Below are 19812 nucleotides of genomic sequence, written 5' to 3' on the forward strand. Positions count from 1 at the left end.
GGTTTAGTCTTTGATCTTTTATTTTTGCTCCCTAAAGGTATACACTTTGAAGTAGCAATATGTAGTGTGTTTTTAAAACAATCCCACATCTGGTCTGTGTTTAGGTTTTGAAATAAGTTTTCCCATTTTACTTGCCCAACTAGGTTGCGCAGCTTATAAAAGTTGGCCCTTCTGAAGTTTAGGGTTCTAGTCCTTCCAGTACACTTCCCTTTTCTGTAGTGAAATGGAAAGTGTAAAATTATACAGCAATGAATACAGAATGGCACTGGCTATAGAGGACTACAAAACCCAGCAATAGTACATTATACAGCACAATGCAGAATATCACCAGCTATAGAGGAATATAACAAATCCCAGCAATAGTACATTTTAGCTGGCGGTATTCTGCATTCTGCTGTATAATGTATTATTGCTGGGTTTTGTAGTCCTCTATAGCTGGTGGTATTCTGCATTGTGCCACTATATAATGTATTATTGCTTGGATTTGTAGTCCTCTATACAGCGCAATGCAGAATACCACCAGCTATATAGGAATACAACAAATACCAGCAATATATTATACATACAGTGTATAATGTATTGCTGGGATTTGTATTCCTCTATAGCTGATGGTATATTGTGCTGTATACTATACAGAGCAATGTACCATCAGCTGTAGAGGAAGGAATATAAATCCCAGCAATACATAATAGAGCACCATGTGTGGGAAAGTGCAGTCTTACCTGAGCAGTCTTCCTTGCAACTTGCTTCTGAGATCGGGCCTGTCTATCGGCGGCTATTATCCCCCCATACCTGCTCCTCCTTCTCCCCACCTCCCTATGCCGATCATGGATGTGGGCCGGCGGTGAGTGTGAGGCGGGGAGGAGGTGTGGATGCGGGTCTGGCAGCGGCAAGCGTGAGGTGGGGAGGAGGTGCGGCGCGCAGCGTGTGTGGAGCCGTGAACAGGGCCAACTAATCGGAAGATTATTAATCGATTATTGAAAACGTTGACAACTTTTTCAATAATCGATTATAATCGATTTAGTCGATTAGTTGTTGCAGCACTACTCGCTCCCACGATAGACTATAATGGCAATACAAATTAGTAAAGTAAATGTGGGATTGTAGTCTATCACAGGAGTGAGCTTTTTGACTTTACAACACACACTGGGACCATGGGGAACAAAAGTAGCCACACTCCAGTAGGAAACAGTGTCAGCACCAATTCAGAGATGATTTGAGGATCTAGAGCTAAGTAATACACACATGAGCTACATTTCTGTAAAAAAACGGGCTAAAAAGCATTTTTACATTTTAACTCTTAAGGTGCCCATACACCTTACGATTATCGGACGATTTTCGTATGCGATCGACTTTTCGTCCGATAATCGTATGTGTGCATTGCAGTGTCCGACCGACATTACTGTACAATCGTACGACTTTTGACGGTCAAGCATGTTTGAAAACTTTGCTAGATCGTACGATTGTCGTAAGGTTGCTGGCGTTTCTGTCCGTCAAAAGTCGAACGATCTACACTGCGCTTGCGCTAACGAAAATACGGCAAATCAATTACCGCATTTCGCCCAGGTGCTTTTCGTTAATTATGGCTAAATTGATCTTGCGATTATCGGGGGAGGATGGGGCTGCCGTACGAAAATCGTACGACTATTCGATCGGACGAAACGTTTCGTCCGATAATCGTAAGGTGTATGGGCACGTTTAGGTTTAGTTTCACCTCAAATAAAATTGTGTCGTCTGTGCTTCAGTTTGAGGTACTGTTCCCTCTTCCAGTTCTGGTGACCATATGACCATATAGGAATGTAAAGGCAATCTCCTTAAAATAGAGATACAGAAAGCACTACAAATGCTGTCCATATCCAGCTAATTATGTTGTAGCTTAAATTTAGAAAATGAAGTTGCTTGCAATAGTCAGTAGAAGAGTATCCAGTGATTAGGGATGCTGAAGGAACAGAAGCAAAAAAAAAAGATCTACATAAAAGTTTACTAAAATCCATGTGCTATATACAGTTGATGTGGAGAAAAGATAGATCTATAGCCATTATTGTATTACTGTCTGTGTCCCTGATGGTAAGATTCACTCTCTTTTTGTCCTGGTGACTACTTCTACCAAAACAAACATTGAGGGAGAATCCAAAATTTTATGTGTTTGCCAAAACAGCAACAGAGAGGAAATATTCTTTTTCCAATGACAGCTATATAACTATGGGGAGATTTCCTCTTGTTGTGTATACAGGATAGGAAGGTAAGGGAAGTCTTTCCAATGAGGCACAGATGGCAGGGGGAAAAAACCTGACAGGTTTTAACCTTTCCCTACTCTATCAAAGTAAAAACTATACCTGAAATTTAACCTCAATACTATAGCTTTAAATTTGTTTGCTTTCTCAAAGCATAGTGATCCTATTATTACAATTGTTTATAATTCTTTTTTTTTATTACAAGTCATTTGTTATCTTTTGCAGGACCTACTTTGATAACATAGTTGCAATAGATTCTTTACTTGAACATATTATGGTAAGAAATGTGTTTTCATCCCTCTATTTCACGGACCATTAGTTTAAGAAATATTCTAAAATGTATCTTATATGGAAAACATTTACAACTAACACAAGTTTATTAAATTAAAGCACTAATTGCAAAATACAGTAGTCTTCATATCTGATTAGGATCCAAATTGTAATGAGTGGCTTTACTTTGAAGCTGCCACTTTGCTCCCAACATTTATTGAAAAAAATTGGTCTGCACCATGATAATTGAATTTTTCCAGGGATGGCATGTTCGAGAATCTCTATGGGCTTTAATAGACTGTCCAGCCACCATCAATCCTGTAAAATGCTCCCTACACACCTATGCTCACATTATTATCCTGCATGCAGCGCAAGTAATATACAGTAAGTGTGTTGCCATTTATTGTGGATGGTCATTTACACATGTATACAGTGTAAACAGTTTCACCTTCTGTTCAGCACACCCCAATGCACACATGTGAATGAATTGTGCATTGCGTTGCACTGTGTTGCCCAAAAGAAGTGCAGGCATGTTTGTGGATAAAGGTTTGTTAAGGGCCCATTTAAAGTGAATAGGTACCTTAAGGGCTTGTTCACACCGAAAACGTGTGCGTTCCAGAGCGGTAGCTGTTGGAATGCACCGCGATTGCTAAGAAACTTCCCCCGCGTTCTGGGGCGAGAGGGGGCGTGGCAGTGCATTGAATTCAATGGCACCGCTTCCATGTCCCCCTGCCCGCAGTGCGATCGGACGCGTGGCAAAACTTTGCCTCCGTTCCACTGCAAACGCAAAAAATAGAGCAAGCCCTTTGCTCTATTTTTCATCATAACTGGAGCAGCCAAATTCATCAAAACTGGAGCAGCCAAAATCTGGAGCAGCAGTGCATGGCAACCAATCAGCTGTTCTCTTCAGTTTGTTCAGTTAAGATTTGAAAATGAAAGTTGGATGCTGATTGGTTGCCATGCACAGCTGCTCCAGATTTTGTCTGCTCCAGTTTTGATAAATTCCCTTCAGTGTGTTTTTTTCTTACGAATGGAAAAGGCGGTCTCTACCAACATGCTGTAGAGAAGGACCTTTGCTCTCTGCTTAGAAGCAGTGGTCTCTCTGCAGAGGTCCTGCATATCCCCTACTGAGTAAGAGCTAGCGTTCTTCAATTCAATCAGCAGTCACAATGAGCTGCAGATTGCAGAGATTTTGCCCAGGTTGTTTTGATGCACCTGGAATATATTTAGCTTATTTAATCTGAAAAAATGTTTATTTGGACTTAAGAAGCTGCAGAGATCCACAAATGAGAATGGGGAAACTGTCCATGAGACACTACCACCCAGGCATTCTACAAAGCTGGACTTTATGGAAGAATGGGCAAAAGGAAACCAGTGCTGACAAAAACCTATATCTAGTCCCAGTTTGGAATTTGCTAAAGAGCTGTAGGAGACAGAGTGAACATGTAGAAAACGATTCTATAGCCTAATGAGACAAAGACAGAGCTTTGTAGTCTTGGTGCAAAGCACTGTAATTGCCAACAGCCAGTGCTGCTGTTTTCTTTTGGAAAGCCATTGCTATAGTGAAGAATTGTGGTGATGGCATCATGCTGTGTAGATTCTTTTTTTGGGAAACTGATCAGGATTGAGAGCAATATGGATGAAATCAAATAGAGGATAGTTTAAAAAGAGAATATTTCCATATTTGGGTAACTGGAGAATAGGATAGGCATGCAACCTAAACCCATAGCCAATACAACACTGCAGTTTTGAAATGAAGGACTTAAATGTCTTGGCCCAGTCAAAGCTCAGACAGACCTCATTTCAATTGTGAAGCTAAAGGAAACTGAGGTCTAACTTGGGCAATATAGCCAAGAAGAATTGCAGGATACAGGTGTTATGCTGGTACTTGCATATCCCAAAAGGCTTGCAGCTGTAAATGTACCCAAAGGTGGTTTCACCAAGTGCTGACCTCAGGAAGGTGAATACTAATGTAACCAACACATTTGCTTTTTTGCCTAATTACCTTTTGTCTCACCACAAGAAATATTCAAATTATAAGAATGTTGAGAGTAAAATGTGTAACATCCCAATTGAATACAACTAAAGCAGAAGTGCAACATGCTATCCAGCAGTAGATGGTAACTAAAGTGCATGCCCACATTCCCAAAAGCAGTCCAAATCCAATCCAAATGACACCAGCAATGCCCACACCATTAAACAAATATGTCATAAAAGGCTTGATGTATTTTAAAGTTAATTTATAACATGCATTAATTCATCCCAATATAATCCATTATAATTTCATAGTGTAATTCTACAAATTGTGGAAAGTTCCAAAGGGAGTGAATATACACTATATTGACAAAATTATTGGGACACCCCTCCAAATCATTGGATTCAGGTGTTCCAATCACCTCCATAGCCACAGGTGTATACAATCAAGCACCTAGGCATGCAGACTGCTTCTACAAACAATTGTGAAAGAATGGGTCGCTCTCAGGAGCTCAGTGTATTCAAGCATGGTACAGTGATAGGTTGCCACCTGTGCAATAAGTCCATCCGTGACATTTCCTTGCTACTAAATATTCCATGGTCAACTGTTAGTGGTATTATAACAAAGTGTAAGCAACTGGGAACAACAGCAACTCAGCCACGAAGTGGTAGGCCACGTAAAAGTACAGAGCGGGGCCACCGCATGCTGAAGCGCACAGTGTGCAGGAGTCGCCAACTGTCTGCAGAGTCAATAGCTACAGACCTCCAAACCTCATGTGGTCTTCAGAGTGGCATAACAGCAGTTATTCCATGAGAGCTTCATGGAATGGGTTTCCATGGCCGAGCAGCTGCATCCAAGCCTTACGTCACCAAGTGCAATGCAAAGCATCGGATGCAGTGGTGTAAAGCACACCGCCACCGGACTCTAGAGAAGTGGAAACGTGTTCTCTGGAGTGACAAATCACACTTTGTCTGGCAATCCTATGGACGTGTCTGGGTTGGGCAGTTGCCAGGAGAACGGTACTTGCCTGACTGCATTGTGCCAAGTCTAAAGTTTGGTGGTGGGAGGATTATGGTGTGGGGTTGTTTTTCAGGGGTTGGGCTTGGCCCCTTAGTTCCAGTGAAGGGAACTCTTAAGGCTTCAGCATACCAAGAGATTTTGAACAATTTCATGCTCCCAACTTTGTGGGAACAGTTTGGGGATGGCCTCTTCCTGTTCCAACATGACTGTGGACCAGTGCACAAACCAAGGTCCATAAAGACATGGATGAGCGAGTTTGGGGTGGAGGAACTTGACCAAACTGCACAGAGTCCTGACCTCAACCCGATAGAACCCCTTTTGGGATGAATTAGAGCAGGGACTGCGAGCCCAGCATTCTCCTCCAACATCAGTACCTGACATCACAAATGGTCAACCACTCCTATAGACACACTCTTAAACCTTGTGGACAGCCTTCCCAGATGAGTTGAAGCTGTTATAGTTGCAAAGGGTGGGCCACCTCAATATTGAACCCTACAGACTGAGACTGGGATGCCATTAAAGTTCATGTGCTTGTAAACGACGGCGTCCCAATACTTTTGGCAATATAATGTGTATGCAAAGCACTGTATACAGCCTAGAATCTTGATCTTGATTTGGCATTGAACTATGCAAAATGTTACCTTTTTGTTTGAATGCATCCTCTTCAATCTTTGCCCAGTATTAGGGCTTGTGTAGGTGGAATTTCATAGTATGCATGTGCTCTGCTTACGCCAGGCTTTGATTTATGGAAATGGAGCACAGCCCTCTGAAGCGGTCTTAACTCTTATTGAGCTCTGTTGGTTAGGACAAAAAAATTAGCTAATTAAAACCATGCTGATTTTTTCTTTCTTGTTCCAGGTATATGCAAAGAACCTGGTGAATGCAGATCGCTGTGCACTTTTTCAGGTTGACCACAAAAACAAAGAATTATATTCTGACCTTTTTGATATCGGTGAAGAGGATGAAGGAAAACCTGTTTTTAAAAAGACCAAAGAAATAAGGTGAAACTATTATATAGAACCTTTTTAACTTCATTAGCACAAATAGGGCCACACTGTCTAACCTTTTAAAATCCTAAAGAAATTACTGAAATCTTCTCTGTGATCTCCCGTTAAGATCAGACCAGTCACACCCCTATTTTATGTCATAAATTTATCATTATACGGTAGTAGTTCTATCAGAGATTAGACTGTTTCTCATGGCATTTGTTTTCAAGTAAAATTACGGTTTACAGCGGCGCTTTAATATTTGTGAACATTTTTAATTTTCAATATTTCTGCAGCAACACGTTCTGAAACTTGAATTGTTTTTCACTCAAGTCTAAAATCAGAAGTCAAAAGCACTATACTTGCGCATTTATTTATATAGGAAAATGACTCAAAGTTGCATATTTGTGTGTGGTATACCTGTGTGAGTCTACCATTACAGATATACCATAAATGGAAGGCGTGGCATTACATAGATTTAAAGTGTATTTCCAATTTGCAGTCAAATTTGAGAAAACCCTCTACACGTTTGTGTTCTTATTCACACAACATGAAAAATTGTTGTGTTGCAGGCAACTTGGCTGATTCCAGGTTTTTCTCAGCACCTTCACAGTGATCTGTCCTTTATATAAAGACTTAGGACTGACATTAAGGATTGTGTTTCTCCCATTAGCTTAACATTTGAGTACAGAAGCCAGGGTTGTAATCATTTAACCCCTCACAGCCCCTCCTAACATTACAAAATGAGAAGCAAGTAGAAGTGTCAACCTTTTAAAGAGCCAAGAAACCCTAACCCAATAAAAAAACAATTTAAACTGCTAGATGCATGTTTTACTTATGCTATGGGAATGAGGACATGTAACAAATATTAAATAGGTGTTATCCCAATATTTTTGCAACAGTGGAAATACACTTTAAAATTATGTATATTCTTCAGGTGCTACTATTTCATAGACAAAGGGTGCGTGGAAAATAAAGCTTATTGTATCGAAGTCCATATTTCCTCAGTGCTACATATAAGTTTAACAGACTATATGAAAAAATCACAAGGACATTTATCCATAAAAGTGGTGTATTTTTATATTTGATTCTGACTACTGTAGCATGTAAAGCATGCCATAGACAGAAGATCATCTCTATAAAGCCATGTTGATGCATTTTGCAGTCAATCTCTAGTTCTTCAGGACTGGGTTAAAGTAAAACTTCTGATCTTCCACATCTCTTGAGAGATTAAGAAATGTGGAAGTTCAGAAGTTTATCCTTTTGAGGGCATACAAAGTATGTTCAACCTGACTAAAATATCTTCATTTAAGTCCACTACAAACGGAGATTCTGCCTAAAATGTTAAATACACTTTTACTACACTGTTGATGTGGAGGCAATTTTTTTTTTTTAGATGGATGTAACCACTGTTATCTTTTTATATATGGTTAGGTCTATATAACTTTTATATTGGTGATAGGTACTTTAGGGTGCTGCACTTTGCTTTTAGGTAAAATTGGTAGAATATTGGCTACTCAGTGGTCCAAACCTAAAACTAGCATGAACATGTAAAACACGATAAGTATACATATATTTATCAAAAAGAAATTCTAAAAATGTCATCTTATGCTGATTATTTAATATAAGGCTTATAAAGTAATTACACCGTGTATATATTTTGAACCAAAATTTCAAAACTGTCCCCCAAACCACAAAAATAGGAAATAAAGCAGGGAAAAATAGAATAAACTCTCCCCTTATAATCATGGGGGTTTCCCAAATGGACTGAGGAGGAGGTTATTTAACCAGTTGACATCCGCGGTGTTAAACCCCCTTCCCATCCAGGCCATTTTTCAGTATTCAGCGCTGCGGTACTTTAACTGACATTTATTCCGTCATGCAGCGCTGTACTGAAATGAATTTTATACCCTTTTTTGGGGACAGATAGAGCTTTCTTTTGGTGGTATTTATTCACCACTGGAAATTGTGGTTAGGGGGAATATGATTATGAGACCAACATAGCTTGTACCCCAGAAATTGTCCCATGCAAAAAGTGGGAGCATCTAAGGTCTTGCCAGTGTCCGAGCTTAGATAGCATGCGTACGATGTGAAACTTATGCTCAGGTGCTGGCATGTGACACAAGGCCACTAACATTGCTAGCACCCGAAGCTCAACCCACCATTTGTAAAGCTGTAATAGAGCACACAGGACAGTGAACCTGCACCTATCATCCCAGGGAAACAAAGGAAACAAAATTGCAAGAACTGAAGAAGTAACAACAAATGAGGGATTGAAATTTAAATTTAAAGATGGATAGTTCTGGCTGCAAAAGCCTACACTTAATCCTGGATGATGAGCTATAGTACAAATGTTTAATTGCATTTCCTTCATCATATTTGGTGGAACGTTGGTTCATTGCAGTCACAAATCTGTTAACTAAAAAAATTAAACCGACTGCAAATAGCTGATTGCCATGCTTTAAGAATGCTGTTGACAAAAATAGAGCCCAACATTAATAAATTGATTGCAGCACAACAGGTTCATCCTTCTCATTAGGATTAATTTTATTGTTACGTGCATTTTTATTTTAATATTCTTCATTATCTTAATTTTCTGTGTATTACGAATTTTACTATGGTGACATTTTTGTATAATTTCAGCTTTAAGGTGTCTTATTTAGAACAACATATTGTTTTACTATGTTGTAGGATGTAGGTAGAAATATAGATTAATAAAAGAATGCAAATTTGTCACTGCCACGTTCTGTTTGTTCGCTTAAAAAATGTAGATTTTCAGGGGGCTCTGAGTATTTTTTTTTTTTCCTGAAAAGTGTGCAGTAGGCCAAATAATTATGGGAACCTCTGATCTAAATGAAACAAAAATGGATAAGGAGACAAGAAAAACATGACAACAAAACTGCCATATATTAAAGTATGAATTCTGTGGGAAGGGGGTTCATATTCTAGGACCCAAAGGTAATGATAAATATATTGAATATCTATATCAAACTAAAGGAAAGACGCAAAACCTAATTAATCATTAAGGCCAGGTCTACTGGTGTCTTTTAGTAAGTAAATATACTTTGCCTTGACTTAAAGCACTTCCAAGTCATCATTATTGGTGCAGTTGTGCCTAATACATATTTAATGACCAACTGGGATCCTACAAATTAGATGTCTTGTATGTGCACCATATGCATGCAACACTTTGTTGCAAGCAGTAGGTTTCCTATGTAGTTTAGTTGCAGTTTCATAATCCTGACGCCTAAAGATAGAGAAACCTAGAAAATACTGGCATTCTGGGTACAACTAAAAGCAAAAAGGTTGTTCACTTTGGAAGGAAATATTCACTTTGCAGGGATTTTTTTTAAGTGAATGAGGTGAAGTTCTGCTGACTTCCATCATACAATCATGTGCAAGCAAAAATACATAGTTTTTATTTTCTTTGCATGTGATTGGGTATTTTTTGCAAAGTGATTGTTTACAACATTCACTAACCGAAGGGAACAATTCCTTGCAAAGTGGAAATAAGGTATTGGTATGAGGTATTTTAAGAAATTCTGCAGTTTTCTCCAATATCAGTTGATGCTCAAGTACTTCATCTACTATGATCTCCCTTAAATCTCCCTGAAAACTATCCAGTGTATCTGAAAATACCTTACAATACTAGGTTTTGTTGTCTAAGTTTTTTTGACACATTGTTATATACTGAGGGTTATTCAGAATGTTTCCTCCCTTATTGGAGGGTTTTATAGCATATTAGCAAATAGTTTGTGTAGGCAGTTTATTGGACCACAAAGTGTGTGGTTTTGGGGGACAGTCTTGAGTGTGGTATACATTTTATACAACCTGTAAGTACTTAATAAGCCTAAATATTAAATAATTGGCATAAGATATTTTTTTTTTTTTTTATAGGGATGCACCAATACTGGGCATTGTCATGAGCACTCGTGCTCGTGAAAATGCTCAATACTAGGCGCCGATACCGGCGCTTTACATTTTTGTCTACATTCGGCTGCCGTAAGTTCCTGCACTTGCTGGGGACCACGAAGCAGCTTTGTGGTAACCTCTCAGACCAATCAGAGACCATGATTGAATTGACGTGCCGAATGTTGGTTGGCTGGGCGCTCTGCTTTGTATATTTTAGTGATATTTGTCAAGGGAAGCCCTGATCCCTCTTTATGAGCAGCCCCAAGAATCTGTGGAAACAATATACAACTACTTAAAACCATTGGGATCCCGAGAAGCACTGAGAGAGACTATTTTTGATACTGATAGGCATTGCTGTACAATGCATTGCTGGCATATGTAGTCCTCTCGAGCTGGTGGTATTGTGCTTTGCTGTATAATGTATTGCTGGGATTTGTGGTCCCTCTACAGCTTACAGTCAGTGGCAGAACTACTAGGGTTGCAGCGGTGGCATCTGCGACTGGGCCCCGGCACTCTACTGGTGTCCTAAAATTATTAGTCTGTATTTTAGAAAAACTAAAAAAAAGTACCGGTAATTGTTATCGGCGAGTACTTGAGGTAAAGTATCGGTACTCGTATTCGGTCATGAAAAAATTGTATCAGTGCATTGTTAATAAAACCTTTAGACATTGACATCCATATTCTCTCTATAATTCCTTTTTTACACCATTTTTTCACAATGACAGGTGTGAGTGCATTTATTTTAAAGTACAGACATTTTGGTTTGGCTGGGATTCTCAAGGACCTGCAAAAACATTTTATTTATGCTAATCAGACCAGAAAAGTTAACAAAAAAGATTTCTAAAGCATTTGTGATACTTGACCACTAGCAGGCAGATTGTGTAAAAAGTTTGACAGTTTCCACACCATTGCCCTTTCCAAGAGTGGCCTGCCAACAAAGATCACACCAAGAGCAAGTAATCAAAAATCTCAAAAGACCCCAGGCTAACATCTAAGAAAAACTAAAGGCTCCTCTTGCATTGGGTAATGTCAGTGCTCATGAGTCACCCCGTAAGGAGACAATTTGAACAGTAACAGTGCATGGCAAGCCTGCAAGGAGAAAGCCACAACTATCCAATAAGAACATTAAGGCCCATCTACAGTTTAAGAGTACATTGATCATTCCGAAGGCTTTTAGAAAATGTTCTGTAGATAGATGAGACCAAAAAATATTTTTGTCTTGCATTTCTAAATCCTGTACATTTTGCAGGAAAATATTTGGGTATCCATCCATGAACTTGAGCTCAAGAGAAAATGGGTCATGCAAAAAGACAGTGACCATAAACACATAAGTAAACATGCTAAAGAAGGGTTAAATAACAAAAAGGTTTAGGCTTTGGAATGGCCAAACCAAAGTCCTGAACTTAATATTTTAAAAAGAACCTGTAGCTGGCAATTCATGCGAGATGAGGAATGGGCTAAAATTCCTCTAGGCTGATGATCAGTCCAGCAAAACAGTTACTGTAAAGTTTTAGGGACCCATTTAAACGTGTGCCTTGTGGTAACGCACAGTAGTGCACATTACATGTGTTGCTTCACTATTCATTTTGAAAGGCACCCTAACATTTTGCAGCATGCTGCAATGCACCATGGTGCGTTACATTCCAAATTTTGTGTCACATCCGATTTTCGTGATATTTTTGTGCACTGGGAGCCCATTATTTTCAATATGGTGCCTTAATACAATTAATTTTACAGCCACTACAAAAATGGGCCCTTAACTGTTATATCTGCTTAAGAGGGGGTCACATATTTACACTAACTATGGATACATTTCCTAAATAAATACAATAAATGAGCCAGCATTATGTTTTTTACTACTTTTGTTTAATTGGGATCTCATCTAGTTTTAGGACTTATTACTGATTATGTTAGGTCAGATTTATACGAAAATTCAAAAGGGTTTGTAAAGGCCACTCTGTTTTTCAACTGTGGAGAGGCAGTACATCAGTCTAGTCAAAAATTATTTTTTCTGGTTTCAAGCAGATTCTCCATTGAGAAAGGTATAGCAGGTCAAGTCGCAAGAACAGGTGAAGTTCTTAATATTCCTGATGCCTATGCAGATCCACGCTTTAACAGGTAATGTGAAAGTTTACTTCCGTTATAATGAATTTTTAAAACACTTATTTTACCATTGTTACTTTTTTGTTTTGCTGTCCTGATTTGCATGTTTAGTGAATACAAAACACTGCATGCCATCACAAAGATATCATCCTAGGGTATCACAGTGGCGGTTTGTTTTGATTGCTCTGTAAGGCTTGCTATCGGCCTTGCTGATGCACATTGCGCAGGAGTGTTTCAGTGTTGATGCCATCAGTAAACCTACCCTGTGAAACCACATGCAGTTATTGCTGGAGTGCATTCATGTAGACAGGAAGTGGTTGCAAGAGATCAACGGTGTTGATACTTAACAAAAGTTGAAAAAGGGTGAAACCATGTTTTATTCATACAAAGGCAGTGCTTTAGCAAAATTAATATCGATTTGCATTTATATGTACGTCAAAGACTTCACATGCTATTTTTGGTCTTTACAAAGTTGTATAATTGTTTGCCTCCAAAGCAAACACTTTCAACGTCATAGCATATTTTGACATAATGCACAGCAGCCCATAGTCCATGTTTTAGCAGATGCTTGTTCCTTTGAGTGTGATTATAAAGGATCTACATTTCTCTGATCCTTAAATCTTAAAATGTCTTGCAATACAGTAAACTGTTTAAAGAATACCAGTTTTGGGGGCAAATGTGACACCCCCTGCTTACATAACTGGGCACTGATTACTTTTGTACATTCCAGTTAAAAACAATTAAATTGACCGATTTCTTTTATCGGGAAAACAATAATGAAACAGCACAGTAGTTGAATCACCTTAAATTTATATAGACAGAGAAATGTTAACAATGCAAATACACATAAATGATTTTTGAGCTGAATTTAAGCCAGATTTAAAAGGTACAAATTGATGCAGCTCTGTAATCATTAATACATCATTAAATGTATTTGTTTTAACACAAGCAATGCAAGTACCCAAATTTGACTTGCTATCAGCCTCTTGTAGTCTACTTTACAGGACTGCTGCCAGCTTCTAATATCCTAGCAACCAATTATCCCACTGCCAGCCAGCTTGTTTCAATATTAAACAAGCTGGCTGGGAGATCCCTCGTGACCTCAATGACTAGATGGTCATGAAGACAATATTTGGTCAGTGATGCCAGACAGCATCACCAGTAGGATTGTTGACATTCTGCAGCTGACCAGTGAGCTGTCGGTTACGGCCAGAGTGCGGCAGGAGAGGATAGTCTTGACGGGTCATCTGTGCCATTCATAAGGATGTGTGCTGGATCTGCATTGCTTGGCTATGTGATAGATGATGGGTTTACACTATGGGACATGCTTTCTCCCCCTCCCTTTCCTGGCCTGCCCTTTTAAGGATCTGGTATGGATTTTAAGGGGGACCCACACATTTTGTTGTTTTTGTGTGGGATCCGCCCCCTTAAAATCCGTATCAGACACTTGTCAAAGATTTGAAGGGGACCTTTTTTTGCTTTTTCTTTTGCCACTTTATGTGCTAAAGCAAAAGTGAATTTTAAGAGAAAAAAAAGAAAACATTTTATATTACCCTGCTAGCATTTTTTGTAAGAAAAATGGAATGGGAACCCCCCAAAATACATACCAGATGCTTGATAAAGGTCCCAAAAAACTATTAGAAAAAACACTATCATAAAAAAGATTCCAAAAAACTAAGCTGACAGGGAAATTTCTTTTAGTGGCATTTTTATTTTACAGTATGTCCTATAGGTGTGGCAATTCACGGGCAGGATTAAGGCTCCTCATGCACCGTGTTTTGACAATCCCTTGCTTATTAGCTTTTAAAATTGCAATTCTCAACATTCACCTCCCATTGACTTCTTTGATGTTCACATTAAAGTATTACTAAAGGCTGGGCATTTTTTACCTTAATGAATTCTCTGCCCTAAGGTAAAAAACTTCCAGTACCTTTTAGACTCCCCTGTCCCCCCCACACTTGCCTGCCAGCGCCACTTGTCATTGCCGCCGGTCCCCACAGCAATCCTCCATCGCGATCCTCCATCACGAACTTCCTGTTTCTGGGGGAGGATACTGAAGGCAGAAAAACCATAGGCTCCTTCTGCCATCAGTCAAACTGCTGGGTGGGAAGGAAGGGCGTGGCCTGCTGCAGGGCTGTGTGTGTCTCTATGGATGCACATCTACTGCGGACATGGCTGTAAACATTCACGCCCGGGTGCCTCCACAGCAGCTGCTTAGCAGATGGAGGCACCCGTGCGGGGGCAGGTGGAAAGGCGCTGCGGGGACCAACTAGAAAACGAGAATCTGAAGGATTTAAAACAAAACTATTTCTATATAAATGCAGTCTCCTAGTAATAATAATAGAAAAAAAAATTGAATATCATCTGACTAGTTTGCTGAACATCCTGTGAATTGAACCCAGGGACATTCACCCATCACTAATGTGAATTAGCGCTTTTAAGCATGGCATCAACATCCCTGGTCAATTGGATGATGGATCTACACCATGGGACTTTTTTCAAATGTGTTGTGTACCCCTTATTTATTCAGCTGGGGGGGGGAGCAGATATCTAGGAGATCCCTTATTTTAAGAACTCACACATCCTCTTGGTGACTGGATGAGTAGATGAGGCCCCTGTCCCTATCAACATGGGGACAAGATGCCCTTCTATGTAGGATATACTACAGCTAAAGTAAAATCTACAAAGAAAAACAAATGCAGCTAAATTAAATTTCCCTGGCTTGTTTTTTTTAAAAATGGCGTGGGGATCTCCCAAAATCAAACAAATAGTGGTCAGAAATGGCAGCCTACAACTTTCTTTTGATAAGTTTTCGCTAATCATTTCTCTGCAAACAGTTATGTCTACATAAAGCTTGCCAAATAAATTATAATGCAGTTATACAATTTATATTGGTTTAAAGTGCATGCAGTATTGTTAACGGTAATCCAGTTGTCATGATCAAAATGATATTATGAAATCTATCACACTATTTATGTACTTCTCCTATCATGAATTACTCTTACACTTCATTTACTAAAAGCATTTTTTAAGTTTATTTGATAAATGACGGATCTAATTTAAAAATGTTGGACAACTGTAGCTGGTATATTTTACTGTGCAAATGCATAGGAAGGAATATCGATGTAACTTTACATTTTTGTATCTGTGCAGAGAAGTGGACCTATATACAGGTTATACAACAAGGAACATCTTATGTATGCCTATTGTAAGCAGAGGCAGTGTTATTGGTGTTGTCCAGATGGTGAACAAACTGAGCGGAAGTGCCTTCTCTAAAACTGATGAGAATAACTTCAAAATGTTTGCAGTTTTCTGTGCTTTAGCCTTACACTGTGCAAATGTAAGTAGTTATTTGCTGTTGTATTCTGTTTGCACTAGTAGCCATTCTTTGTTTGCTTGCATTTAACAAATTAAAAGTAGACATTAACAATTTATTAAGCAAGGGTTGCAGTAAACTTGGCTGAATGTACATAACCACAAATAATTCTGAATACATCAGTTGCAGTCCACCCGATTTTTTTTTTTCTTACCACCACCACCTCCCTCCTCCCCCCCTCACCTACACACACATGTAAACTTAAATCATGATCTTGCCAAGTACACCAGGCACATGGGCTGGCATCAGGCCAGGAGTATGCAGGTCCCATGGTATGCTATTATTAGCCTGGATCCCCTTCAGCATCAGGGAGGTGCTTTAACGGGGTATACACCAGTCAAATCATGAACCTTGTATGATAACTAATAGCTTTTCTACAGCAACAATGCCAACTGTGGGGATGTATGCAGGCTGGAGATATGTGCTTCCTGCCTGCACCTAGTAAAGGTAGTAATATTGATACTCTCTACTCATAAAAACTAACTCATAAAATGGGGTGCTTGGGAATAGAGGTAGAGGTTGCCCAGGTGAAAGGATGTTGAAGAGAGACACCATAAGACCAGCCAGAGACTGGCACACAGAGCTACTTCTGCAGTTCAGTCATCAAAATCAGAAATAGTATGTTACTACCCTTACTGTTTCAGGACAACAGAAAATGAACATGACTACTGGGAACTTCCCCTGTCCACTTGTCCATAACAGATGGGTGGACCCTGTAAATGATAAAGGTGCAGGTTAAATAGAGAGAAAATGAAGTTATCAGCTTACAAGATTTCTGGCAAGATCAGCTGGTATTTTTTGCACTTCTCAAGCAAATCTTGCATCAGTTTATTTAACCGACCAAAAGGGAGCAAAGAAGTTCATTGTTGGGGGTTTACTGTACATACACTTTACATGGACTTAGACTACAGCTGGTATATGGATCTCAGAGCAGAATTGCTACTGTGCAGCAAGTAAACACCTCGCCGCCTAGGGCAGTCTGTCGCAGTAAGATCGCTGTTCTTTTAGGTGTAGAATATGTTCATTTCACTTAATTTTTTTCATGACGAAGGCAAGAAGGTTTAATCTGTATTGTGCAAAGATGGGAAAACTGTGGCACTCCAAAAGTCAGTGTGAATTTTTTATTCCATCAATCGACATCCAGCAAACATTACAGACAAACATCTCTAACACATTCCGCACAAACGTGCACTTAATCATAGAACATTGTGTGTAAGTAAAGCAGCCATTTATGGGAAAACACCCACTCCAAAACTCCTCCTCTCCTTAGGTGTTAGCCCACAATGAACCTCTGGTACACATAAAATAAGTATTAACACCATACATTTAATGCTATTATACATACGTTAATATAATAATAGATACATATATAAACACTAATATTATGTCCTTATGCATACAATAATACAACGCTTTTGGACCGAGCCCGGTCCAAAAGGTACAGCATGAATGAATAAATAACATGAAGGACAGGGCTCGGTTTGAAACATTTGTATTTTTGTATGCATGTGGACATAGAGAACAAATTCCAATGTGTTTCACTCACTTTCTTACTACTTTCATTTTACTAAATCTGTAGTTACCCTTTAAATAAATAAAAATCTCACTCATTGCATAAATTATGATTTGTAAATCTCCTTTTTTACAACTGTACAGAGAGCCAGGTTTTCGGAAATAAGGGATTACATAGGCTCCATGCAGGCCCGTCTTTAATATTGATCGGACCCTGGGCAAACATTTTCTTGGGGCCCCCCACCAAGAAAAAAAAACCAGCACACATAGATCATAGACTTCTCTCAACAAAAACTTTAATAATGTAAACATAAAGAACTGGTTCAGAAACAAGTCCTTAGCTTGATCTGTAACAGTAAGTGCTTGCCAACTGTAGCCTCTTAGTCTCACTCCTCCTGAGTTCCGGCAGACTGCGGGGTCTCTGCAGGATCTGTGCCAGATCTCAGGGAGGCTGTGCAGGATCTGTGGGGGGCTTTGGAGCCTGCAAACCCCCCACAGATCCTGCAAAGCCCCCTTGAGATCCAGCAGACTGCAGGGTCTCTGCAGGATCTGTGGAGGGCTTTGCCAGATCTCAGGGGGGCTGTGCAGGATCTGTGGGGGCTTTGCAGCCTGCAAACCCCCCCACAGATCCTGCAAAGCCCACCACAGATCCTGCACAGCGCCCCTGAGATCCGGCAGACTGCAGGGTCTCTGCAGGTTATGTGGGGAGCTTTGCAGGATCCGTAGGGTGCTCTGCCGCCTGCAAAGCCCACCACAGATCCTGCAGAGACCCCTTGAGATCTGGCAGACTTCAGGGTCTCATGGGGGCTTTGCAGGATCTGCCCAGGTGAGTGTCACTCAGTGTGAATGGGGCCTTAATGTTTGAATATGCGGGTTTCTCTATTTTGCCGTAAGGCAGTGATGTTGAACGTTTCTTAAACCCGAGCGCCCAAACTGCAATACTAAACTTATTTTCAGCGCTGGCACTTTGAGATAAATACATTTATTTTGTGTTGCCGTTTGGGCACTCGGGTTCAAAAAGGTTCGCCATCACTGGCCTATACAGTATATCACACAGTAGATCATCATCATCAGAGATGATCCCACTGATGGAATCTTTTTTCAGCCAATGGGAACCATCTACATAACTAGAAAGTGATGGTGATACTTGAAAAAGGACCCGCTAACTCTACGTGCAAAAGAAAGATAACTCTGGGCCACGCATGTTACGTGACCACATATTCAGGTAAGTAATAAGGCAATTTTTTTATTTTTTTATTAGTGGAATGGGTAGAGGAAGTGGGTAAAATGTACTGGGGGATTGCCCCGGCCAGAGATCATCTTTAAGAACATTTGAGAACATAGCGAAAACAAACAGAGAACATATTGTTAAAACTCCATGCATATGGTGCCCAAGGTGAGAACTGAAATCAGGACCCCAAAAACACAAGTAATAAAATGAATTCAAAGTTAGGTGACCTGGATCTGTGCAGTGGATGCCACACCCCTAAAGGGCAATTATTTAGAAAAAAAGAAGGAAAGCTGGGGTTTTGTAGGCATCTAAATGACAACTTCCAGACTAATACATTTCTAAAAATATATTATTTATTTGTATTAAATTAATAAAATGATTGAATTGATTTTGTAAAAAATGACAACATGATTGTATATCTCCCTGAAAAGCTCACTCCATTTCTGTTCTGTCCTTCACATATATGTGAGGCCTTAGGCGAAACTTAAAAATTAGGCCCCAGTCATGCCCATAATGGAAAATTGATGGCTCTGCTGGGTCTCAGGAGGCTGTGCGGGGATCTCAGGAGGCTGTGCGGGGATCTCAGGAGGCTGTGTGGGGTTTCAGGTGATCTGTGTGTAGTCTCAGGAGGTCAAGTGGGGTCCCAGAAGGCCGTGGGGCGGGTGTGTAATCAGGAGGCCGTGCAGGGTCTCAGGTGGTCTGTGTATAGTCTCAGGAAGCCATGCAGCTGTGCAGGGTCTCCTGGGCAGGTGTGGGTGGCACTGTTTCAGGAAGGAAAAGATGTGCGTCTGGTGCTGTAAATTGGCACTGTTGAAGTCCCGCGCTCGCTGTGGACCTCGGCAGCATTACTATGAACTGCGGCACCTGTTTAAATCTCTCAGGTGGTCATTGCGGGCTCTCAGGTGGTCAGTGTGTAATATGACAAATTGGCATAAAAATCTGACAAATTGGGGCTTTTTAGATGCATATATCACTATAAAAACTATCGGGGTTATTCACTAAAGGGTGAAGTCATTGGAGGAGGCAGGAGAAGTGAACAATCTAGGACAAAATAGCTGATTTTGAAAAATTCTCCAATTCAGCTCACTTTCCAGCTCAGCTATGTTGTCCTAGATCAGGGATAGGCAATTGTGGCTCTCCAGCTGTGCTGAAACTACAAATCCCATCATGCCTCTGCCTCTGGGAGTCATGCC

At 40.0% G+C, this 19812-nt stretch overlaps 1 protein-coding gene across 1 annotated transcript in view; it reads left to right on the forward strand.

Annotated features, from left to right (window-relative positions):
* Nucleotides 1–19812, forward strand: part of PDE10A (phosphodiesterase 10A) — a 119035-nt gene that overhangs the window by 57745 nt on the left and 41478 nt on the right. Inside the window, exons 9-12 of the mRNA XM_018571504.1 lie at nt 2460–2511; nt 6358–6500; nt 12423–12515; nt 15654–15840. Of these exons, the coding sequence (XP_018427006.1) occupies nt 2460–2511; nt 6358–6500; nt 12423–12515; nt 15654–15840 (475 nt within the window). The remainder of the gene's footprint in view (nt 1–2459; nt 2512–6357; nt 6501–12422; nt 12516–15653; nt 15841–19812) is intronic.

Source organism: Nanorana parkeri, unplaced genomic scaffold (assembly GCF_000935625.1).
Source record: "Nanorana parkeri isolate BGI_ZX_2015 unplaced genomic scaffold, ASM93562v1 scaffold1769, whole genome shotgun sequence".
In the NCBI taxonomy this organism is placed as follows: domain Eukaryota; kingdom Metazoa; phylum Chordata; class Amphibia; order Anura; family Dicroglossidae; genus Nanorana; species Nanorana parkeri.